The sequence below is a fragment of the Bemisia tabaci genome, chromosome 4 (genome assembly GCF_918797505.1).
Source record: "Bemisia tabaci chromosome 4, PGI_BMITA_v3".
NCBI classification, from domain to species: Eukaryota; Metazoa; Arthropoda; class Insecta; order Hemiptera; family Aleyrodidae; genus Bemisia; species Bemisia tabaci.
In genome coordinates, this window is record NC_092796.1 from 58884776 (window position 1) to 58911775 (window position 27000).

Here is a 27000-nt window from a genome sequence, read left to right on the forward strand (position 1 = left end):
ACTAAATTGAAACTTCATATGTTTGCGATGCGTGGATCCCTATGAAATAGTGTTCGTCTTTCAAGACTTTTGCCGCGAATCTGGCAGCGAAGACACAACGTAACACCAACATTTCATATTTATTCAGGCCAAAAGGACGGGAGAACTCGGATGAAAATCTTGGACAGTGACTGAATTAGATGCTCGTCACCTTGGTCAAAGTTTCGAGTATGACTTTTTCAGTGTTCCTTCTTTTTTTATTCCTCTTCTTTTTTATATTTCTACTAAAACGAAATTTAAGAGCGCAGAAGAACTGAAAGGCTCATATCGAGATTTATTATTTGTTTCTCTTTCACCGAATATAATACTGATCTCCTTCGCCGCGAATCTTCGAATGAATGCAATTTCAGGATCAGGTTGGAATTTAAGCAAAATAGTCCATACAGCCAAACGAAAATGTATGTAAAACCCGTTGTCTCATCACAGAAATGTTTCAAAACCTAACTCCGATTGATATTCGCGTGAGCTTTTGATCTGAGGAAACGAAAAAAGCATATACAGTGATAGAAGATATACAATTGAAATTAAATTAAAATTAATCTACGTAGAAGAACTCATTCAGAAAAACAGAATTGGCTCTTGTCTCTTCAAGCTTAATTATATGAGGTAATTTGAAAGGCTCAAACACAGGATTCCTCCCCTAAGAGGCAGGAAAAGTCAGTTGGTGGCTCAAACAGCTCGTGGATTGATGAAAATCGGGAGACAAATTTTGAACCTTTTTCCCTGGTCCGTTATTCTCGATGTTGCCGCCTTGTTTTATTTATTTACTTTAGGGAAGGTGAGGTACCATCAAAAAAGAGAGGAAACATTGTCATTTTTTAGATGGTTTTAAAAGACAGAAATGGGGATACATGATTGGCTCTCTTCTCATTTTATGAAAAATTCACGAAAGTTTAGTTTAATTCAGTTCAACCTCTGATTCAACCTGATCCTTGATGGGAGCAGAATTAACTTCTTTCAGAAGCTTTAAGTGAGCTACTTATTTATGATTATTTCTGGTCAAAATGGGTCTCTGATTGATGTTATTTTACCTCAGTTAGGGCTTCGAACGAATCATTAACTGGTCAAGATTAATCACTTTTCGGGGAAATACTACTTTAAACTTCCTCTACAAGGAATTTTAAGGGCACTCAATTTTTTGTCACTTTTTATCCGGTATTTTTTGAAAATTCAAAGTCATGATACAGTCAGTTCAGTTGCTACCATTGAAAAATAATGCAAATAAAAGAAGAAGAAAATGTGAAAAGTTTTCGGACACTGTAATTGAGATTTGGTTTTTAATTTTGACCCTTGATTGCCCACGCCGTTAAATTTGCATTCGTAGGATGTAATATTAACTGCGAGGGTGGTAAAGGCAGCATCTTGGGATCACCAGACACATTTTTGACATCCCGGGTGCTGATTCAACATATAAATTTTTTTAGTGAGTTTTGAGAAAAAGCTGAATATTAAGTCTCAACTCCCTGGTAAAAATTGGCGATAAGAGCTGCGTTTCAAAATACCATAGGAATTCTTATAACCGACTAAAGAAGGCTATTAAAAATCATATAGCTGGCTGTAGAAAGCGGAGTAAATCATATAGCCGGGCTATACGAAGCTATAAAAAATTATACAGTCGGGCTATAGTTCTTATCGCAGGGCTTTACACTTTATCGCCATTGGCTATAAAAGACTATAAGACATTGTGTAGAAATTCGTGAGCTTTGGAAATCATTAAATTTGATACGGAACTACCTTAATATTTACAAAACACACATTATATTTTCATTTAAAACATATTTTTTTTCATCAATTAAAATGAGAATAGTCGATACAGAGTGTGCAAACATTTTAAAATCATGAGTTGAAAAACGCGGACTCCGCGAGATTAAATATTAGAGCCTAACACAAAGCGGAGCGGCGACGCACTGGCGCCTACAAACCTAACAGGGATACTTCACGCATTGCGCAACGCGTGAAGTATCCCTGTTAGGTTTGTAGGCGCCAATGCGTGTTTCGCGCTGGCTGCCCGCCTGCCACGGCGCTTGAAGCAACTATTTCACACCGGAGGTATTGCACAGTATCATACGAAATTGAACGCGCTCCAACATATTAAGAGTGACAGGCATCCTTCAAAAGTACGGAACTTTCCTCGCAAAATAAATCAAGATACTACGGCACAAAAAGAGAGCGGTAGTCCAAAAACTCACTAAGTCGTAGCATCCGTAATTAGTAACATTTAGTACACACTTTATCGTCTGGCTGTTGCTTAATCGCCATCGGCTAGAAAAGGCTATAAGAAATTGTGTAGCCGGCTATAGAAGCTATTGGAAATCTTACAGCCGGCTTTAGGTCGATAGTATTTTGGAACACAGATTCTACTGCCAATTTTTACCAGGGCTTGCTGTGTCAGAGCTCAAAACTGACGGATGAAAATTTGAGTTCGCGCTCTCTATTTTCACAAAAATTAAATAAACCAAAAGCGGGTTTTTCCGCTGATGATTCTAATTTGATTTTAAGGCCTGATGTGAAATAGATCACACTGCTGAAAAAAAATTTCTCCCGTGCATTGCAGCCCCCTTTTCCTGCCAGATCACGAGTAGGAATTAAAATTTGGTTTCGAAATTAAGTCTCACGGAGTAACAAAGCTACGAACGGGGAGTTCCCTCAGTTTTAATTTAACGCGGAGCCTCTCTTTCTCCTGAATTGAGGTCTATTCCGCCGTGCTAAGGAAAAACGCCGTATGAACATTCCAGAGGTGCCAAATTTCCCTCGATAAATTGTTTATTTTTGAGAAAAGTTATGCATGTTTTCCCTTGACATTTTAAGGAACTTTAGGTGAAATAGCGACCAAAATTACTCGAAAAATGGGAAGGAAAATAATCATAAGTTTACCGGGAAATTCTTGTTTTATCAAAGAAAAATTGGCAACGCCTGAAGGCTGTTACGGCGTTCTCCCTTAGCACGGGAGTATTTTCCCCGGGTGCGTTTCGGGGAGGGATATTCCCCGCCCGGTCAAGGGAGGAGATTCGACAAGTGCGAGTGAGCCGGAGTTAAGGGCGAGTTAAATGAGACGAGGCACAAATGGGGCTCATTTCGGGGGAGAGACAGGGGCCTCGGCTCCGAAATGCCTACTTGCACCGCAAATAAATTGGATTCCACGTCGTGGATTAGCCCGGCGCGCGACGCGACGTGAATCCCTGCCGATTAGAATCAAGTATCAAGTCCTGCGTGTATAAATTCTTCTCCTCCCCTCCCCCTCCCCTCTTCCTCCCCTTCTCTCTACTCCGGAGCCTGGATTTAAAAAGAAAGCACGGATTTGAACGAGCTCATCTCGAGGAGGTGCTTTTAAAGTGCTAAAAATTAGGTTAACGCGGACTAATCTACGCCGAGGTTCACGGACTCGCGGTCGTCCACGCTGAAAATCTAGTTAGTGGGCTCGTCGGCAAGGAAGTGAGCGCTAACGCTCACGATTTTGGGGTCAAAGGAGTACACTGACGTGGTAAGGAAGAACGGCGTATGACCTTTTAGGTGTTGCCAAATCTTATCATAAAGTGTGAATTTCTGTGGAAGGAGGGGTGTCGATAAGGGCCGTTTTTGGGTCAACCCTAAATGTCCTCGACTTTATGATTTTTGCTTATTGAAGGTCTATATTTTACGAAATGCATCATGATTCGACCATTGTCGGCCTCTTTCTAGGCCCAATACTGGCCTAAACATGGCCCGAGGGCTGAATTTAGTATAGAATGCGGATTTGTCGGGTTTGTGGTGCAATGCCTAAAAATCCGCATCTCTCGCCGAAATCAGTTCTTGGACCCATAATCAGGCCAGTATTTGATCCAAAAAGAGACCAGAAATGATCAAATTATGATGCACTCCGTAAAATGTAGTCCTGCAATGGGAAAACAATCAAGAAAGGACGAGAAACGTTGCTTTAAGACTAAATAATATCCCTAAAAAAGTTTTTTTCAGTCCATGCCATTTTCTACATATGTAGACGAAGGCGAATGTGTCAGAAATTGTAGTTCGTAATTGCAAAATGAATTCCAATTATTCTCAGATTCGTACAGGAAATTTTACTCGCCCCTCAAGCTAGTAAACTTGCAAATTATAAAAAGGGACGCTGCAGGATGTCTAAAATTGAAATGTCTTTTTACAGTAAATTTGACAACATTCTAATGCTCATGCGGCGTCTTTCTGTAACGCTGGCCGTACCGGTCTGGTACAGCTTTCCCTCGGGCCTCCGGATGTATCTCGCCTCTCGCAGCTTTTCCGGTTGGTAAGTTGAGGGATCGTTGTGCCGAAGGCTTCAGCATGACGCCATTCACCGCGAGAATTCGAAATAAAATCGGTAGCTGACCCCTCTGGTTTGAACTTGATGCACAGTAATCCCTCCTCTGTTCTAACGTGAGGCTGTCTCTCATCTCAAGCCTCTGGTGAATGAAAGAGGTTACGGTGATTTGATAACAAGTTTAAAATTCATTAAAATCACATTAAGTCTCATGGTAGGCAAAAAGTTAGAACTGATGTTGCTGCACTGAAAATTACATTTTAAATTAACACTAGCATCAATTTTCTTGGTGAAATTCTTACCCAGAAACATATTTTGTTTCATAGCATTAGCATTTCAATCCTTCTTCTTCTTAAATTATAATCCCTTTCCACCCTTTAATAATCTCATCACTGGTAGGTGACTGTGCGCCGTGCATTGCACGTAGTGCTACGAGGGCATGGAAATTTAAATTTTAAGCCGATGTTTATGCAACATGGCTATTCAGTAAGCAGAATTAGTCGCATCAAGGCGCTATCGTGCAGTCGTCGCGTCACATATTATGTCGGCCGAAATATTTCTGGAATAGGGAAACACTAGAGATGTTTAGTTCTTGAGGTGTAGCGTTCTTTCCCTTTTGATCTTGGACCGTGGAATGGCAATTATGAAAACAATGCGGTTATCCTGTCGAGTGAAAAGAGAAGCGATGAGCAATCTCGATCAAAATAATAACGGATCTTTCGTAGGGGAATAATTAAATACCAACAATTTTAAATCTTGATTAACTCGCATTATCTTGCTTTTCAATCAATTCACCTTTTTCGCACATATGTTGTAGTCAAAACCAGTAATTTGGTCGGATCTAGTTTTGGCCAGATTACGGATTTTCAATACAAAATATACTTTGAGAGCTATTTAGACCAATCGAAGTTTCCCTCATAACTTATAGCTGCTAAAGTTAGAAGAATCCTCGGCTTCCAATAAATTGAAAAATCGATTGCTGGTCGAGTTTATTCCTTAGAATTCCCACCGAAAAAATGATCGGGTATCCTTCATTCCTTTATTATAGAGCATCTCAGCAAAATAAGGAGGAGTTTTATCAGGTTTCTCTTTACAACCCGTAAAAGGATACAAACCTATAGGGTTTGTATCCATACGTCCTAGCATTTATCTTTAAACATTTTAACCCTGGTAAAAATTGGCGGTAGAATGTGTGATCCAAAATACTATACGACCTAACGCCGGCTGTAAGATTTCCAATAGCTTCTATAGCCGGCAACACAATTTCTTATCGCCTTTTATAGCCGATGGCGATTAAACAACAGCCTGGCGATAAAGTGTATGCTAAACGTTACTAATTACGGATACTAGGACTTAGCTAGTTTTAGTTAGTTTTTGGACTACCCCTCTCTTTTTGTGCCGTAGTATCTTGATTTATTTTGCGAGGAAAGCTCCATACTTTAGAAGGATGCCTGTCATTCTACATATGTTGGAGCGCCTTCAATTTCGTATGATACTGTGCAATACCTCCGGTGTGAAATAGTTGCTTCAGACGCCGTGGCACGCTGTGGCGCGGCAGGCGGGCAGAGAGCACGAAACGCGCATTGGCGCCTACAAACCTAACAGGGATACTCCACGCATTGAGCAATGCGTGAAGTATCTCTGTTAGGTTTGTACCCAGAAAGGACATAATATTTTTACAATATTGGGCAAATATTGTCAGTACTGTCGCAATATTTACACAATACTGACAATATTTTGATAATATTATAATCAAAATTATTTTTTTAGAAAATATTTAAAGAATCATCATTTAGTATTTTTAAAAATAATATGTTTACCCAAAACATCATAAAAATATTTTCAAAATATTTGTATTTCAATACTGTAAAAATTTATATCGTGAGAGTATTTTTAAAATATCAGTACATATAATATTTATATTCAAAATATTTATTATATATTTTAAAAACATTTTAAAAGACAGTAATGCATTGGTAAGTATTTTCAAAATATTTTGAAAATATTTTAAACAATAATACTGCTATTCAAAATATTTTTAAAATATTTTCGATATCCTAATCGGTATAAGTCATCATACTAAATGCCTGCCCATAACGAAAAGTATTAAACATAATAAGGCTTAGATTTAAGACGTAGCTCAAATGTGTTCTTTCTGAACAATTATCCATTATTTTCAACCTTATTATTCATAAAGGTTATTGCAGTTGTTGTCAAATTTAATATAATATAATATAATATATATTTTTTTGCCTCCCAAGAAATTGTTGAATTTCCACCTCCTTGAGGTCATTTTCAATGTATTTGCGCGTGATCTCAGTTTATTTCTTTTTTTGTTTCGTTTGTAGTTCATGTACTGTTGTGAATATTATCATTGAATGAGAATGTTATCATTCATTCACATCTGGTTGTTTATTTTTTATTTTTCAAATTTCAAATGAAACATTTAAATTCAACTGAAGAAGAAATTCTTGATCTCGTGTGCTTATTGGTCTCCTGTAGAACTTGCACTTAGTAGCTGTGCAGCTGTGAGATTATGGCAATCGCACCTGCATAGTCTTTATGAGGAAGACATCAAACTGCAATCAAATGCAAAATGCATCTCAGAATGTCGATGAAAAATTTAAAGAGAAAAAAATAAATAAAATAATAGAATGGTGGAAATAATAGAATAACAGAGACAAAAGAAGAGAAATAAAATGAAGTAAATCAAATTAATGATAAAATGAAGTCAAAGACTAAACTGAAGTAAAACATTAGAGGGAGCAAGGAGATGAAGTAAAAAAACTGAGATGAAGAAAAAAATAAAGTATAAGGGAAAAAACTAAATGAGGTTAAAGAATAGAATGAATTTAAAGAATTAACTGAAGTCAAAAAAATTATGATGAAGTATTAAAATAAATTACAGTAAAACAAAACAAAGTAAAGGAATAAGAAGTAAATAATTAAAGAAAAAAAATGAAGTGCTTGAAAAAAAAAAAAATAGAGTGAAGAAAAAAATAGAGTCAGCAAGGAAATAAAACAAAGTAAAACGATAAAATAAATTTAAAAAATATAGTAAAGTAAAAAGTAAAATAAATACACGGACAAATCCAGGCAGATGGAAAATATCCTAGTTGCCCGTCCAACTCGACGTTAAATACCGGTTTTAAGTCACTAAAATACATCGTCTAGTGAAGCTCAATCGGTAGGGTCGTCGGTTAGTGTTAGGTAGGTCCCGGGTTCAATCCCCAAGGTGGATGAAAAATTTCTAATCTGCAAAATCGATTCAATAACATCCCAGTGGTTTCATTATTTTTATTTTTCATGGTTTCTAAAATTATTTCCACAATTAACCCTTTTCCACCATCCCCTAGCTGCGAACCCCTAAATTGATTCAATATTGGTGTAGTATTGTCTCAATATTGATATCCAAATACTTTCCCTTTGAAGTACTGGCACAGTATTCTCAGCCAAAGTATTGGCACAGTATTTATGCCAAAAGGAAAGATGGTGTACGATTTTAACATTGGCTCAATATTTAACCAATATTGGCCCAATGTTTGCATAAATACCAAAACAATATTGTTTAAATATTGGCTAAATATTCCTGTCTTATCTGGGTAGGCGCCGCGCCGGTGCGTCGCCGCTCCACTTTGTGTTAGGCTCTAATATTTAATCTCGCGGAGTCAGCGTTTTTCAACTCATGACTTTGAAATGTTTGCACACTCTGTATCGACTATTCTCATTTTAATTGATGAAATAAAATATGTTTTAAAGGAAAATATAATGTGTGTTTTGTAAATTTAAGGTAGTTCCGTATCAAAGTTAATGATTTCCAAAGCACACGAATTTCTACAAAATTTCTTTCAGCCTTTTATAGCCAATGACGTTAAAGTGTAAAGCCCGGCGATAGGAACTATAGCCCGACTGTATACTTTTTTATAGCTTCGTATAGCCCGGCTACTTGATTTGCTCCGCTTTCTACAGCCAGCTATATGATTTTCAATAGCCTTCTTTAGTCGGCTATAAGAACTCCTATAGTATTTTGAAACGCAGCTCCTATCGCCAATTTTTACGGTGGAATATCATTCATCATTTAGGTATGATTAACTGCATTGAGTATAAGACTTCATTTCTAAATGTTACAGCTCTCTCACGGTACACATGTATAACTTTCGCTAGCTGTAAATTGTTGCTGCATCTCAATTTTTTTGGCTAAAATAAATACGCTACTACTAACCCTTCATTACATACCGTTACATGAAAGCAAAAAATGTGTTTTCGACTCTAGTCTTCTGTAGAATTATTTTTTTTTTTTTTGGGGGGGGGGGAGGATGGAGTTATTGAGAGTCTAATCTCCAAACTTTCCGGAAAAAAATTAAAGAAATTCGACTTTAGGTGTCTCCAACATCGAAAAAATTACCGTACAACATAGAATTTCTCTCCGGAATAGGCGATTTGCTCATAAATAAGGTAAAGGGTAATAATACCAGGTAATATTTTCTCTTTTTCGAACAAAAAGGGAGAGCACCCCATAAAAACCTGTAGAGAGAAGGAAGAAAATCAATCCTTAAAGAGTTCCAAGTTCACCGCTAGAAAGGCTGAGAAATAGCGCGGCGAGGTTACCGGTGGTAGTGATGAATGTCTATTTGTCTTTAGATCTTGTTTTTTCCTCAACGGCCCCTTTGGGATTCACAACACGTTCGCAAAGTTTCTCAACTTTTGTAAGATACTGTGTGTGAAGCTCGATTGGAAAGACAATCGGTTGTCGTGAACTTACTCTCGTTGCGGCTGGACGCTGACGCTACTGGCTACTCTCCTCGGTAGATCAACCACCCCGACGCGGCGCGCGGCGCTCCGAAAGTCAACCCAGTGTGGTCTCGTTGAGTGGAATTGGAGGATATCATAGGAATTGAAAGGATTTTGCGAGTGTTGCTTGGACTACATTTTGCAACAAGGAACCAGTGATTCTGGCTCTTTTAAGAAACGACAGCATATAAAAACAGCGTATGGAAACAACATAAGTATACAAAAGGTAAAACAATTAATAAATGAAATAAATCGATAAATTAATGAATTAATAAAACTAGACAGTTCTAAAACGGAAGTGGAAGCTTACCTTCGATCACACATTCGCCACTTAGTAGTGGAACTTTAGATAATTGTTACGATGGCCATTTCGGAGTACTTAATTCTCCATCATCGTACTTAATTCTCCATCATCGTACTTAATTCTCCATCATCATTTCTCTCATCATTCTCCATCCATGACGTGTCACCATGTGACTAATCTGAGACAGTTTCATCCTTAGGTCTGGAGCAAACAACACCTGATGATGGAGAATTAAGTACTCCGAAATGGCCATCGTAACAATTATCTGAAGTTCCACTACTAAGTGGCGAATGTGTGATCGAGGGTAAGCTTCCACTTCCGTTTTACCTGTATACCTCGATAAAAATGACAACTACCACATTAGACAGTTCTAATAAAATGATAATAAGTAACCATTTTTCCATCTAGTAAAATATAGACTATAACCTATTTTGATTGCCTTCAACTTAATTAACATAGCTACAGGATTAATTCAGATTTCCCTATGCAGAAAGGTGATATTATGGAAGAGTCAGAGCTAGTGGTTCCTTATTGCAAAATGTAATCCACTTCAATTTTTGCGTACAAATGTTGCAAATCGACAGTGAAACTACAAGACCACGTATCTCGATTTACGACGTCGCAGACTTCCTGTCATATTTTATTTTTTAAATGAAAAACTACTCAGCGTCAATTCTGATAAGAACCTCCGTGATTTTTCCTCTGTGTGCGATGACAACTCTGTGAACACTTTAAAGAATAATATTGATTTGTTCTCCCTCGAAATAATAAAATGAGAGCGGAGATATTACACACCGCAAACGAGAAACGTGCACTGGCAGTTTCACCGACGATATATTACAATTTTAAGGCATAAATAAAGGCTGGAATTTAAGTAGCTATACGTTCGGGAAACCGTATTGGGTTACTTTACCATGAGCAAATTTTGACCCGCGAATACATTTTACATACATACAAAAGTAACTCAGAAACCGAGAAAAACGCAGTTTGAAAAGTTAAACTTTTCCGCTTTAAAGCACTTCAGTTTCGCGCCGAATCGAATGATGTCATCCGGGACCGATCAGAGGCAAGCTCGGGTCTCTACGACTTCCGTCAAATATCTTTCTAATCCTCGTATAAAAAACAATAGAAATGTTAAAACCATATCTTCGGAATGAGAAAATCAAATCTCATCCATGTTATCTGTAGTAAATAAGCCACAATTCCAAACTGAAATACGTTTTATTTTAAAAAATATCAGTGGAAAGTGAGAGGAGATAGCGATTTAACTGCCGTTATCATCACATCCATCATTTTCCCGCCATTCCGGTGCATTTTAAATTCCTTCGAGTCTTCGGACTTTTTAAAAGCGGGCTTATCCAGGATTCTGTCTCCAAAAATACGCATTTAAGCACCAGTAATCTACCCACCTCGTATTTTCAGAATAATTAATAAAAAATACAAGATTCAGTGACTCATTGAGAAATATTAAGGGTGGTTATGCGTAGTCATGCGTATTTGACCCGTAGTCCAAGAGCTCGACGATATTTTGTGACAAGCTCGGGACGCAAATTTGACCATACTCAAGTCTGAACTGACGCGGAAAATGGTTGTCTGCCACGTGTTAGCACACACTACAACGTGGCGAATGATCCTTTTCAGTGTCAGAACATGTATAAGGCTGTTGATTTAAGTGGTCATAACTTGTGTCAGCAGTTTGTCACAAAATTCCATCGGGCTCTCGGCCTACCAGGTTTGATATGAATGAAGAATGTATCGGGTGCACTAAAAACTTACCATTCTGAGAGGAAGTCGGTCCCAATGGAGTAGATCGGTGACGTCTGATTGAAATCAGTCTGGTTGACGAACTCATTTTGAGCGATTGGTTCTGGATCATAAAGGTCATCGGCCGCAGTTTCAGTGGCGCCGAGCTCATAATCCGAGCTGTTAACCTCCATGTCCTGCTCCGCTATGTTATCTTTTCCTCATCTGGAAAAAAGCTGCGCAAAATCAGTCAACAATAACCCAAAAAAATTCAAAAGTGGATGTATATGATGGCTTATTGAAATCTATCAGTCTAAGCAGGTCTGTTCGCGTGAAGGGAGATCAAACGGGATGTCCCGTTCCTAGGTAGTTCTGGATAAAATCTAACTTTCCGGGAAATTTTCACAGTTATACACGAACACGAACACATACACGGTAATCACTCATGCTTTGGAGAGACACCGATTCAATTCCCGATAATTCCGTTCTCTCTCCTCTCCCGTGTTCATCTTTCCCGGGATACTAAGGAAGTTTTATATAAATATTGGGTAAAATAGAAGCGTAGCATGAGAATTTCGGCGGCAAAGAGTGATAATTCAACAGGATACAGCTCAGTATCGAATGCTTGATAGTAAAGGAGTGGGATCAAACATCGAGCTCTCTACTTTAAAACTACAAAGTGGGATCTGTGTCTTTTCCTCCTAATAAGTGATGTGATAAGATTCATCATCATCTCCCTCTCCCACTCTGTCTCATCCCTCTCTACTGCATTCTCTTCCGCACCTCTCCTTTTCTCTTTAGATGACTAAACTGTGAGCTAATTTATGACTGATGTCTTTTAGAAAATATATCGATGGAAATCGTATGAACCACTGTCAACGTTCTCCCCTAACATTCGACTGTACACTTTTTCCCCCTAAAAACCAATACTGAACGCTTCAAAGTTGAAAATTATCCCCCTCCGAACACCCCTCCTTTCCTTTAAAATCTGATAACCCGAAAGTCACTACTGAAATGTAAAATTATTGCCTTGCCACTAAATCTCAAAAGAAATGTTACATTTTTGCCTTGCCACTAAATCTCAAAATTTTAATGTATTTTCCTTAACTCTAACATAAATAGCTTCAGCAGTTGATTGTCTTTTTAAATTAACCAACTAACTAATTAACTACCAAACAATTTTTTATGGCTGTCATTTATAAAAAATGCAGTCATTACTGAGGTCTGTTTCAGTCATGAATATTTTTTGTGTGAATTTTCCCATACCAGCGAGTAACTCATTTGAGGAGAGTTAGTCAACATCCTCATTCAGTAACATCCCCAAAGGATCTACTCGCTAGTATGGGAAAATCTATACAACAAATATTCAAGGCTGATACCTCAGTAAAGACTGCATTTTTTAATAACTAAGTTCTGGAGAGCTCAACAAAAATAAGTATACGTTATTACTGCGTGCTTGCATACTGTGTTGATCAAAAAAGAATCGACGCTGAAAATAAGAAAACTGCGAAAACGGATCCAGCGAACGGGGGAGAGATTGAACAGACGTTCTATAACCAGCGAGATAAAAAGGGATGAAAGCGGCGAGTTTTCATGACACGCGCAAAAAGTTTAAAAAAATAATCAAAGGATTCCATTAATCACCGTCGCGTCGTTCTGTCCAAGTGTTTAATGTGGAAAACTCCAACCTGGACGGACTGTGCATTCTGCTGCCTACATATCTCTACAATTTAATTTTTCAAGCATTGTAAGAGTTAACAGGAACTCGGCTGCTTATTGTTTTTGCTTCAGTGGGCCCTTCTCTTTCCCCCTTCCGTGTCGTTTATGCCATGAAATTTTTTCCCGAAGGCAAGTTCAACTCGTCGTTTTTCTGGACGTAAGGGGATACCTCTATTTCCGCATGAGCTCTATTAAACATGGATTTATATGTTAAAGGAGGCTCACGTGGAAATTGAGATACGCCTTTGTGTCAGAGGAGCAACGGACCGTGGTGGCTCGGCGATGAGGTTGACAGGACCTTTTACGAGAAAAACTGCTCAAGTCAATGTGTTAAATTTAATATTTTCCTTTTTTTCAAATTAATAATTTGCGCACAGCCATTCTACTGAGTCACGGTTGTCAGGAATCACTCATTCGAGCGATTAACCACTATACATATGTAAGGATTTTCTACCAAGAGGACGTTATGAGAGTCGTATATACAGATTAATACAACAGAATATATCTAACAATATTTATCAAAAGTAGAGATCGCATTTTAACGAAGCCAATTCTGACTAGATATATATAAGTCTTTAAAGTTTTATCGAACACGTTAAATGGAGATTATGGTAAATAGATACAGGTGTAACAATATAATTTGTTATAGTTATGTACCTAATTGTTATATAAAAATGTTTTAAAAAAAGAGCGACAGAGCACAGGGGAGAATTTCATGAGCCAACCTGCGCCGTCCACAGCTCGCATGGCGTATGACTCGCCTTTCATTATTACACTTTATCTAGCGTTGAGAGTTCACCAGTTACTTCACACGACCGGTGTGTAATTTTAAAAGTTGAAAATTAAAAAAAAATTAAAAACAAAAAAATTTACACGATACACGAGTTTCTCCGCCTGGGAGCTTTCCCCGCATGAAATCATTCACCACCCGCCCGCCGAGAGAGCCGCGGCGTGCTACTAGCTCGAAACGCGCACTGACGCCCACAAACCTAAGGGGATACTTCAAGCATTGCGCCATGCTTGAAGTATCCCTTTAGGTTTGTAGGCGTCAGTTCGAGCTGGCAACACGCCGCGCCGTAGCGTGCCATAAACTTGCCCACAATTCATAAGTCAGGGTGTTAAAATGTAGGCAATTCGAAATTAGCGACTCACAAATCATCAGAGACGAAACTCTCGTGATCTTTCAGTCATTATCCAACATATTTCTTCCTATTCTCGAGTTCTGGACCATAGTGTGCCGCAGGCGGCGGCTCATGAAATTCTCTCCTGTGCTCAATCGAAAAAAGAGGAAAAAGGAGTCGTATTAAATATCTAAATTTTCCCCCTTGGAAGGCACTTAGCATCGGGAGTGAGACGTATACGACGACTTGCTTGCTAACAAGTTAACCGTAATTACCCTTGAGGTTCTCAGGAATTCAATATTAGGCCCGGGATTAGTTTTAATAAATTTTCTTAAATCCTGAAAAATAATGAGTTCCGCTTCATATGAAGATTAGATTAATTGAACCATTGTTCAAATTTGGACGTTGAATACTTATGTACTTTTTAAAAAAGTAGATCATTTATTTTCATTTTGGCTCTATGTAATACCTTTCTACATTTTTGAACTACCCATTATTTCTCCTGTCTTACGACTCCTTTTTTTTTTAAATATTTATAATCTGTGTATTTGAGTATTTTCAGAATCTACCATCGTTTTATGATGAACTTGAAATAATTTGACAAAAGAGTAAGGGCTGACTCTAATATTCTTTAATAAATTTAATATTGACTTCATTCAGCATTGAAGAACCACCATTTCTGACTCATCCATACAAGCACGAAGTTATATATCATAATAAATAATGATCGGGAAACTTCATCATTCAGAGCAGAAAGCACTTAACTGACCAACTATTTCATAAAAATACACCTGGCCATAAAGATACAAATTAAACCCAAATCAAAAAGAACGACTCGGCGCGATGCTATTGACTCAGTGCCGCTGTGCTGACCTTGTATATAGCTAAGCTCGGATTTCTCCCTATTTTCAACGGTGCTTTTCTTTGACGGTCTTTTCGAATTGGCCGAGGATCGCTCATTTGGGCCGCGGTGGGAGTATATCGGGCGGAGCTTTCCGGACCGGAATAGCTCCAACAGGAGGACGTGTGACACAAAGGGCAAAATCAAAAAGGAGACCGAGATTCAGTTGTCTCTCTATTTGACACCGCAACTGATTCCAAATCTCGAGGCGATCCCGTCCTGCGTTGCCACCATACGTCACCAATATTCTCTTTTCTTCATGAGGGCGGAAGGAGCGGAATTCCAATTTCTAATCATTTTCGGAGGGTATGAATTTGATCGCCATGAATCAATCGAAAAAAGAAACATGAATGGGTCAGTTGCGCTGGTCACAGGCTCGTGTTTTCATGCTTGATTCTTGCAGATTAGCGAAAATTAACGAAAGCTGTCCGAACAGCAACTTTCTACGTCCAATATTAACCGGGATATCGCGCTTTGAAAAATTCGGTTTGTGGCATCATCACATCGTATATTGAGTCCTGGTTTAGTGGTCAATTAGCGCGCTTTTTTTTTCCTAATCTTTGACTTGGCTGGTTTTCCTCAGGATTTGGTAGAAAATTAGATACATTAAAAGCTCTCCATTTCGAACTATGGTTAAGGCAAAATGCCAATTATGTCGATTTTTTTCGGTCCTTAGACACTTCTATAAGTTAAGTGGAGAATCGGTTAAGACGAATTGCCGCTTAAGTCGAATTTTCACGCTTAAGTCGCGCGCTTTTGTCGCTTAAGTTCGACTTCGCGAGCTTTCACTGTACTTGATTCTGGTTGGTCCGACTTCTAGCGGTGATTCACTAGTCATCTATCCAACAAATTAACCGAATCCAGTCGTGAAAAATTCGCCTTAAATTGTTATCACCATCGGCAATCGACAACGCCGATTGCGATTGGTGGTGGCGGTGCTAGTGGGTGACAATTCGGGGACCGTATAGGATCCTCTTTCATCGGAACAGTTGCGTCTGTGCCGGGCAAGTCACACCGGATCAAACTCAAACAAAACCTACCCCCTCGCCATTGCTCCACCACACCACCACACCACCACCACCTACCACCGCCGCCACTGAACATTTGCACAGCTTTGTTCGCGACCGTACTTCCTCCCTCAGCATCGTTTATAGCATCGACGCCACGAAGAACGGACTCCATGCAATGGCCTTTGTGCCCGCGGCAATGATCCCTGGTTAAAGGTCCTTCATTTATCGGCTCTCAAAAGCGGGTATTTAATTCCTCGAACCGGATGTAGACACGCCCCTCTCATCTAACCAGAGGGAGGGAATCCTGTGTCCATGTGGGTTCCCATTTAGGAGGGAGTCCTTCTGAGGGAAACATCATGACGTGAAAGAGAAAGGAAGACAAATTTAGGGGAAAACGAAATTGTCGAAGTTGGTCCAAAGAGACCGGTTTTTTAAGGTTGGGACTTTTGGACTAAATTTTGCCTATGTGCATGCAGAGTGACCGGTGATTCGGACAGAAATAATTGGTTTTACCGAAAAAGTCTTCATTTGCGACAGGATCTGTGGAAAGAGACTTTTTCCTCTAGGGGCAAAATGCCTGGGAGAAACGAATTCAGAGGAAAATGTCGAAATTGGCAATTTTTAGTTTTCAGCGGGAAATGCTCTCTAGAATCCGTGGGAACAAGCTACGCTTGGTTTTGGTTTAATTTTCTTATCACCTGCTAGTTCCACCAGCTGGTCTTCTTATTCAACGCTTTTCTGTATGCATGTCAGAATTTCTGACCTACATTTAACGGAAAACTCTAACCTAATTGTAAGACTTAAACCTAAAAATGTAACTTAAAACTTAAAAAAGTCGACTCAGAACTTCAAGAAGTCTCATCTCCCATATACATATTGAACTTTCTCCGTCAAAATATCCAGATTTCCTTCATCAATGCAAAGGTACCATAATAACTCAATTTTGAATTTTTGAAAGACGAGGTCCTCTTACATAGATCCTGTCATATCTGCATGTCATGTACATGTACATCAATAATATGTCACTGACGGCATATTTCGGCTGAATATCACAAATAAAAAATGGTTCTCCAAGGGACGCGACGTCTCTAACCGAACGCTTGGAACGCCTTCAAATCTGGCGATACCTCCCGCTTTCCCGGGAGGTTACTTTAGTTGCGTGACCCAACCGAACGCTTAAAACGCCTTCAAATCTGGCGATACCTCCCGCTTTTCCGGGAGGTTAGTTTAGTTGCGTGACCTAACTGAACGCAACACATTGTTAATTTACTCATTTTAATGCACGCAGCAAGCTGATACCATCAAAAGAAGCATTACAAACTGAGTTTTCTATTTCTTCTTTACCTTTCAATTTTCACATTTTTCATGCGTCACAAATAGAAAGTAAATATTTCGGCAATTAGTAAACAAGTATTATGTTAGTATGTATTCAGTATGTTAGTCAACCATGCCTAACATATGCCTGTAAATAGTATAACCTGTTGAATGCAACAATTTCAAAGTATTTTAACCTAAAAATTGATAAAACTGGGTGATTTTTAGGCAGAAATTGAAGGGAGATTAGCGCCACAAGTGCCTCGAAATGCACTCAAATAGAGTTGAAATTTCGAAAATTTTCCGGGTGAGGCCCCCCGGACCCCCCGTTGAGCTGGGGGATATTCCATACCCCCCAGACTCCCCCTGGCAAAATGACCTAGCTACGCCTATGAAGCGGTGAAGTATCGCGCGGAATTGAAGGCATTTTTAGTGGTTACAAAAGTTTAACGAAGCTCACAACAACGTGTGCCTCGTATACTGATCGTATAAACCTACATTCCTCCCGTCATTTCTTCAAAAACGAGTCTGGGGCCCAAGATATTACGCATTTAAATTAAATTTGCAAATATTATTTCTCGACCGTCACTTCCAACTCCCATTTCGACGGAGGGGTAGGAGTAAACCATGACTCAACTTCCGAGTGCAATGCTCTACATAAAGGCATTGTTTATCACCAGTTTTGTGTTCGAGCAAACTCGCTGAAAAGAAAAACGCCTGTCCCAGAGGTGCGAGGGAAGCACAGGAAGAGAGAGGAATTTCGCACAGAGGCAGCTCCGTTTGTGAAATAAATTCCAATAATAAGCCACTTATCTCGGCGGAAGACACGGCGTCGACCGGTGCGGTTGGAAATGGTTATTGGAAATTTGTTTCCGGGCCGCGGGCAGAGGGGTTGTCCGATCTAGACCAGAAATCACGCCCAACTTCCCGCAGAATGAAGCTCCAATCCCGGCCGCTGTTTCGCGGGGCACCGTGGCAACCCCAGGCGCAAATTTGATAACAAGATCCTCAAGGTCACCAGGTCGCCCCGTAAAATGCGGATATTTCACACGCGTTCGCTCTGATTTTTTAGCACCACGTGGCAACGATGAAGATCCTGGAGCGAAATGCCGCGATTTGATTATGGCTGCACCGGTGATGAGGTTTCCAGTTCGCACATCACGCCGCAGCTCCAACTCTTCGCCCTCCTCCCACCCCCACCCCTCTCCAAGGACGCTCCACACGACCCACTGATCATTTCCTAATCTATCAAAATGTCTCTGCCCTCTCACCCGCCAAATGTTCCGGGCTAATTTCAAATTTTCCTCCAGTCGTTGCGTCGTGGGATTGCTCCGCTCTGAGGGAAAACAAATCGAGTGCCGTATCGCATGGCGCTCAGAACGGATCGCAGTTTACGGTTGGACTCACGATCGAGCGAGAGCAAACGGAACGAAACGGGTCAGTTGGGCTGGTAACAGAATCGTATTTTGATTATTTTGAATTATAGATCAGCAACAAATAATCAACTTTGAAGAAACACGAAATTTCTTGGTCCAATGTTAGGTTGGATCTTCAGCTTTTGTGCAATTCATTCTGGGTACTGTCGATGTATTTCAAAATTTTAAATATTTAAAAAATCAGAATTCTAGTTTACATTAATCATGGAGGAATGTTCGTGCCAAAATCACTTTCCAAGGTCCTAAGAAAAAGTCAAAAGTACTGTTTCCAATTGACCGTGGATACCGATCGATGCATTGAAATCGGTTGCGAAATGGGAACAGTATTTTAGACTTTATATTAAGGTTCGAGAAGACATCGCCCTTCAAAAAACACAGCACAAGACGTCATTCACGGCAAATTCACCAACGCAAATGGCAAACTATAAAATTCTAACAGGCGAGCGTTTGTTTTTAGAAGGTACAGAGAATTATCGATTCTTTCTGCAATTTTGTGAATTGACCTGTCCGCCCTTATGGCCTGGTTACACGCTCAAATTTCCGTAAAATTTCGATTAAAATGATGACTAAGATGGCGGTCGAGAGTTATCTAGATTGATGAGTAAAATTAATTACAGCAGCGTGTTGATTGAAATAAGCATGAAATAAGCACTGTTGTGTGGAAATCAGTTGAAGGATGAGCCCCACAGCTCCATCATCTACCATAAAATTGTTGCAGGCCGCAGAAATTTGATGGTAGATGGTGCGCACCAGTCACCATTTGATCGGAAATCGATGCATGGAAATTTGAGCGTGTAACCAGCACACTAGACGGTATACGTAAGGATTGCATTTAGCATAGGGGATCTTTCCGAGGGCGAATGAAAGCGACTGCGACTCAGTGTCTAGTTGATGGAGTCTCGAACGATTTCCGCGTCTTCTTGGTCTATAGTCCGTCGTCTAATTTGGTCCGCATCATCCCTAGGTATCTTATTTCACCGTCATAAATGTTAGTAATGTTCATATTAATAATTTTTTCAAAACTGCCCGATGTCGAAAGATCAATACTGATTTTTGAAGTTTGTTTGTTGTGGAAATATGAAAAATACCTTAAGGAGCAAACAAGTAGGTTAAACTATATCATAAAAATAAGATGCTATTTGTAGCTACTTGTGGCATAGCTTAGAGGAATACACATCAAAGCGAGGAGTAAAATTCGATGCTGGTGTCTAAACAGCGTCTAGAAACCCTGAGTGATTTGAATTCGAAGTGAAATTAGCACCACGGAAGCGTATACCACTCCGCAAAAAGAGTAGATACCACTCCGTGGTAGTATGGAGTCTCTCATCCGTAAAGGCGAGAATTTATTCCGCTCCGCATTCATATCACCCGGGGGTTTTGGGCGCTGTATAGACCTCGGCGGAGAATTTTACTCCAAAATGTTTAACAGTGTAATATTTTCTTCTATAGCCATCCATATTAATTACAACTGTTACTCCTATCATTCTCACCGCTCATATATCTCTTATCACCGTTTCTAGCCGGCACGGACTCTTCCTTCAAGCTGCCCAAAGTGATCGATATAGGTAAGTGATGAGTATCAGTTGAACTTCCCGACTACAGCACTAAAAATGCCCTGATTTCTTGTCCACTGCGTCCACCGGAGCTGCATGGGGACCCACATTTTTCCGCTGTCCCCACTTCCTTTGGGACAGAGTCCACTACTCAGTCCGCGCTGTCAAGTCTATATTGATTTACGTTGACTCACACGGAGAGGTAGCCAGGTTTCCGTGTTTTGCATGGTGCTCTCAGTCAAATCGACTCTAGAGTCCCCGTATAGAGGAAGTTAAAACAACGCGGCTCATGGATGTCACAAACGGGAAGCAAGATTATATACAAATCGGACGTTTTTTGTAATCTTTAATCAACCCATTCCTGAATTCCTGTCTCCGTTCCCTCTCTCATTCTATTTGTTCCTTGCCGTACCCCCAATACCCCAGTCCATTCCGGTTTATAATCTTTTGCAATTGGTGAAAGTGTAATATTTATTCCCGTTTGTGACACTGCGGAGGCCTAAAATAGGGAACCAATCAGAAATGGATTCGCGTTGTCTTTCATCTCAGTACAAAGGGACTCTAATCGATTCATGGCATAGGTCACTAAATCATGAACGAATTTTGACTTGCAAATGAACCTATCCGAAGATAAATGACGCGTAAAGAGCACGATGCGCACATTAAAAACGCGAAAAAATAACTCAGAAACCGAGAAGTGCGCAGTTCAAAAAGCGCAACATTTCAACGACAAAAACGTCCCGGTTCCGAACCGAATGATGTTGTCCGGCACCAATCAGAAGCGAGCACGGGTTTCCGCGATTCCCGCCAAATTTCTCTCTAATCCTTGTATATGAAAACATTAGGAAATTCGAAACTATATATAGTTTAATAAAACATAAGTAATGGTAGTAGTAGCAGTGTGGTTATAGTTTAGTATTATAGTTTAGTGTAGTTAAGTTATACCTTCAAAATCAAAGAGCCGAATCTCATTTATGGTATCTATAGTTAACAAGCAACAATTCCAAATTGAAATATACGTTTTATTTTAACAAAAATCAGTGGAAAATGAAAGGAGACAGCGATTTGACTGCCGAAGTACATTACCCTGGTAAAAATTGGTGATAGGAGCTGCGTTTCAAAATATTATAAAGATTCTTATACCCGACTAAAGGAGGCTGTTGAAAATCATATAGTTGGCTGTAGAAAGCGGAGCAAATCATATAGCCGGGCTTTACGAAGCTATAAAAAAGTATACAGTTGGGCTACAGTTCCTATCGCCGGGCTTTACACTTTATCGCCATTGGCTACAAAAGGCTATAAGAAATTGTGTAGAAATTCGTGTGCTTTGGAAATCATTAAGTTTGATACGGAACCACCTTAATATTTACAAATTACACATTATATTTTCCTTTAATACATATTTTATTTAATCAATTAAAATGAAAATAATCCATACAGAGTGTGCAAACATTTCAAAATCATGAGTTGAAAAACGCTGACTCCGCCAAATTAAATATTAGAGCCTAACACAAAGCGGAGCGGCGACGCACTGGCGCCTACAAACCCAACAGGGATACTTCACGCATTGCGCAATGCGTGAAGTATCCCTGTTAGGTTTGTAGGCGCTATTGCGCGGTTCGCGCTAGCCGGTCGCCCGCCGCGCCGCAGCGTGCCACGGCGCTTGAAGCAACTATTTCACACCAGACGTATTGCACAGTATCATACGAAATTGAAGTCGCGCTAACATATTAGGAATGGCAGGCATCCATCAAAAGTACGGAGTTTTCCTCGCAAAATAAATCAAGGTACTACGGCCCAAAAAGAGAGCGGTAGTCCAAAAACTCACCAAGTCCTAGCATCCGTAATTAGTAACATTTAGTATACACTTTATCGCCTGACTATTGCTTGATCGCCATCGGCTATAAAAGGCTGTAAGAAATTGTGTAGCCGGCTATAGAAGGTATTGGAAATCTTACAGCCGGTTGTAGGTCTATGGTATTTTGGAACACAGATTCTACTGCCAATTTTTACCAGGGTACTTCAATCATTTTCCCGTCATTCAGGCGCGTTTGAAAGTCCTTTGAATCTGCGGACATTTTAAAAGCGGGATGTTGGCTCTAAAAGTACGCAGGACGGTAGTCTGAATGAAGCACCAGATATTATACTCACCTGGTACTTTCAGAATATTACATAAAAGACGCACGGTTTAGTAACCCATTATTTTCCAGCTGACGGGTGAACCAATGACCGATGATAGATAAATGTTGAATGGGGAAGTTATCTCTGCCGTCATTAAGTTATTGTCGGATGTTGACCCAATTTGTGTCATATTGTTGTGTTACATTATCACCATAGCTTAAACTGGTGATACAAGGCCAGTAAACAGAATATCGACGGTGTAAGTTGACAATCACATAACTCGGTTTGTGACGTCGCAGACTTCCTATCATACGTTATTTTTTAAACGGAAAACTACTCAACGGTAATTCTTCAAAACTTCCGTGATTTTCCCTCTCTGTGCGAAGAAAATTCTGCATAAACTTCAAGGAATGATGTCAATTCGTTCTCTTTTAACAAATAACATAGAGGCGGAGATTTTCAGACACCGCAAACGAGTTATGTGGATTGCCAACTTACACCGTCAATATGGATTACGTTATTGTTGGCTGCCTCGGATTAATGAATGCTTAAACTAAAACAAGTATAAGGCAACCCTCAAGTCGCTGCCACTCTGACGTAAAGACGTATGTGTCTCGATTTTCGTAAGGGCTCCAGAAAGCATGATTCATACGTAAAACGGGGCTTACCTGGAAATTGAGTTACGCCCTAACGTCGATCAGTGGATCGAGTCAATCAGAGAAGTCGGAAATACGATTTTTGACTAAAACTGCAAATTTTGATGTTTAATTTCGTCACATTTTATAGTTTAATGGGCGCTTCTACAGAAAAATCTCACGAGAAAACCGATGGAACTACGTTAAGAACCTCAAATTTTGTATAAACGGAGTTATAAGCTTTTACAGTTTCCAAATTTTGTCCGACCTCTTCTACTGACTCGATCCACTGTGGGTCAGAGGGGCGACAAAATGGGCGGATCTAATGAACTTATCTACTCTAGGTGAAGCGAATAACACATTCGGAATATTTATATGCCTCCTTCCCATGAGGTTCTCGCGTTTACGGAACATTCTCAAATTTCAAATATTTTTCTAATTTTCTCCATTGCGCAGTGTTGTTTCAGCGATCATGGTATGAAGGAACAGTATTTTCTGGGTGGTTGTCGACACTGCGGTGGTACACATGCAAAGAGAGGCAAGGGTGATGTGATAAGTGCACGCTCCATAATGTTCATCCTAATTGATGACTTTCCAATGAAAGGCTAGAATGCCAGAAATGACAGGCTACGGATAGTCAGTGGCGCAAACAATGCGTTTTTAACCGCTAACGGAAAATCGTTAACAAATTATCGAAAGCCACCCAAATGGATATTAAATGAGACAAGTTATATAAATAAAAATATCAGGAAACTTTGCACACGAACTTTGTCAAAATTTCAAGAAAGTTAAAACACGCTAAAAGTTAAAAATTACGGACGAAATGCGTGCGAGTTGAAAGATTTGACATGTGAGTGTCTTAACTTTAAAATTTAAATGCTACTTGTTGGCTCCTTTGGTTTGATCTTTATTACCAGATTATTATAATTAGTTCAATATTTTTTTGAAAACTTTGGATTATAACGGATTTAAAATGAAGGAGTTAAATTTAAAAAAAAGTTTATAAAATAATAAATCTTTCTTTAATATCTCGTCATTTATAAGTGAAATTATAACGAAAGTGTGAGTTTAGCTTTAGTGCGTGTGGACACGCTATTAATTTTGAGAGAGCCACATTTAATTCAAATTAGGATAATAACAATGAAGTGTACGGTTTTTCTACGATTACACTCCTTAACGTCCCACAGTAACTTTCAGTAACAGAACCAGATTTTCATCATTTTACAAACAAGGACCTTCATTTTTTCCTGGAAAGAAATAGACAAAATTCCACCCTGTAGGAGCGTCGAGGGAGGGTATGGATTTAATCGACATGTATCGATCGGAAAATAAAAACGTGAATCGATATTACACCGATTCGATCGACAAATGATTAAAAAAGACTGGTTTCGACTCAATCGACTTAAAGCGATCGAAAAATTAAAAGTGAATCGATCGACGTGCTTCGATCGATTCACGAATTTGTCGATCGATTCACGTATTTGTCGATCTATTCACGGTTTTGTCGATCAATTCACGAGTTTGTCGGTCAATAAACCGATTTTTCGGTCGATTCACGGTTGCCGATCGAATCGTTGTCGATTGAATCAAGTCGATCGGCTCAGGTTATTTTTCAATCGATTCACACCGATTGAATCCATACCCTCCATTATAGAGGACGAATGGATTGCATTTTGCAAAAAGGAACCAAGAGCTTTCAAACGTTGCCAGAATTGTGCAATTGACATTCTTTGCCATACAATTACTGAAATCACGCAAAAAATTGAATTTACGAAGGTAATTTTCGTTATGAATTTATAGTTTATTGACAGCAAAGATGAATACTCTTTAAATTATCAGTTTATATTTGCAAGATGAACCAAGTTGCACAATCTTACCGACACTGGAATGCTCTTGATTCCATTTTGCAAAATGCAATCCAAATATATTTCTCCGAGATTTCTGAAAAAGGCGATAAAAACCGTTTGATCCAGGCATTTAGGCCAAAAGACGGGAACTCATTCATTCCGGTAGGCAAGAGAAAAAATTCCCAGGTAGGAGAGATCTGTTCCGGGCGTAAAAGCCCAGATAACGAGGCAGATTAGGAGGCGGGTCTCGTCAACGGTAAAAGCATCGGTTGCCTGCGGGCGAGGGACCAGCGGCGTTATCAGATCCGGCACGAACATCCCTCGGAGAGCACAAAACTCGGAAAGAAGGGATTTACGGGGCGACCCTGAAACGCCGTGTTTAGGGTGAAGATCGCGGTGTCTAAGTGACGGCCTTTAACTCACAAACAAACAGAGGAGCGACGCGGTGTGCCGGCCTGTTTAAGAGGGTGCGGGTGGCGAACGTAACGATGAGGGCGCGCTGCCGCTTCTCCCGCGGAACTCGGCTCGGCCCCCGCCACGATCCGCGGGGGGACGGTCGGAATGGCCAACCCCGGGTGGGAATCGCATAATCTGAATGTAAATAGCGTGAACGCAGCGTCAAGAATGTACAATACGGGGCTAACGAACGACCGCCAGGCCGCTCGTCAACGTCCGCGCTGACGGCCCGGTGGACAAGCTCCCGCCCGCGGTTGCCGCGCCACGCAAATTCCCGACTCGCACAAAAATTAGGCCTTTACAACCTCCGGCCCGATTATTGAAATTGATAGGCAAAGCTGTAGACAAAGAGGACAAATGGGATATGGAGGGGTCCTATTGGTGGAAGTGGGTGGTTGCAATGGTCAATAGAGGTAGTTAATAGACTGAATAACCCTGGTAAAAATTGCGATAGGAGCTGCGTTTCAAATCCATACACTGAAGAAAAACTCGGCTGTGGAGCCGCAATTACGGCATATTGACATACCGTCCGTTCCGGCTCAAAGGCCGAAAATCCGGCTGCTGGAGCGTTGCTTCGGCCTCTGAACCGGAGCGATCGAAGCTACGCCTCCAGCAGCCGAATTTTCAGCCTTTGAGCCGGAACGGACGTATGTCTATATAGCCCGTAAATTGCGGCTCCACGGCCAGAGTTTTATTTTCCAGTGTGGGAGTTCTTATAGCCGACTGAAGAGGGCGATAGAAAATCATATAGCTGGCTGTAGAAAGTGGAAAAAATCATACGGCCGGGCTACACGAAGCGATAAAAAATTATATAGCCGGGCTATAGTTCCTATCGCCGGGCTTTACACTTTTTCGCCTGGCTGTTGCTTTTTCGCCATTGGCTATAAAAGGCTATAAGAAATTGTGTAGGAATTCTTGTGCTTTGTAAATCCTTAAGTTTGTACGGAATCACCTTAATATTTACAAAACGCACATTATATTTTCCTTTACTACATATTTTTTTTCATCAATTAAAATGAGAATAATCCATACAGAGTGTGCAAACATTTCAAAGTCATGAGTTGAAAAACGCTGACTCCGCGAGATTAAATATTAGAGCCTAACACAAAGCGGAGCGGCGGCGTACTGGCGCCTACAAACCTAACAGGGATACTTCACGCATTGCGCAATGCGTGAAGTATCCCTGTTAGGTTTGTAGGCGCCAATGCGCGTTCAGCGCTGGCTACCCGCCCGCCGCGCCGCAGCGTACCGCGGCGCTTGAAGCAACTATTTCACACCAGAGGTATTGCACAGTATCATACGAAATTGAAGGTGCTCTAACATATTAGGAATGGCAGGCATCCATCAAAAGTACGGAGCTTTCCTCGCAAAATGAATCAAGATACTGCGGCCCAAAAAGAGAGCGGTAGTCCAATAACTCACTAAGTCCTAGCATCCGTAATTAGTAATGATTAGCATTCACTTTATCGCCAGGCTGTTGCTTAATCGCCATCGGCTATAAGAGGTTATAAGAAATTGTGATGCCGGCTATAGAAGCTATTGGAAATCTTACAGCCGGCTGTAAGTTCTATGGTAATTTGGAACACATATTCTACTGCCAATTTTTACCAGGGAACGGCAACTCACCAAGAGATACCCTTCAGTCATTCCATCATTTTCTCCCTGTTCACTCATTACAACCAGTAGGATCGCTCTATACTCATTATGTTCTCTTTGTCTATCAGTTTCAACAATCAGCAC

At 40.1% G+C, this 27000-nt stretch overlaps 1 protein-coding gene across 2 annotated transcripts in view; it reads right to left on the reverse strand.

The window, feature by feature from the left end:
• mAChR-B (muscarinic acetylcholine receptor) overlaps window positions 1-27000 on the reverse strand; it is a 210965-nt gene that overhangs the window by 131931 nt on the left and 52034 nt on the right. Inside the window, exon 3 of one of the 2 annotated variants that reach the window (XM_019059487.2) lies at window positions 11181-11372. In XM_019059487.2, the coding sequence (XP_018915032.2) occupies window positions 11181-11341 (161 nt within the window). In that variant the 5' untranslated portion in view covers window positions 11342-11372. Of the gene's footprint in view, window positions 1-11180; window positions 11384-27000 lie in introns of both variants that reach the window. The other variant, XM_019059486.2, reaches the window with a different exon arrangement.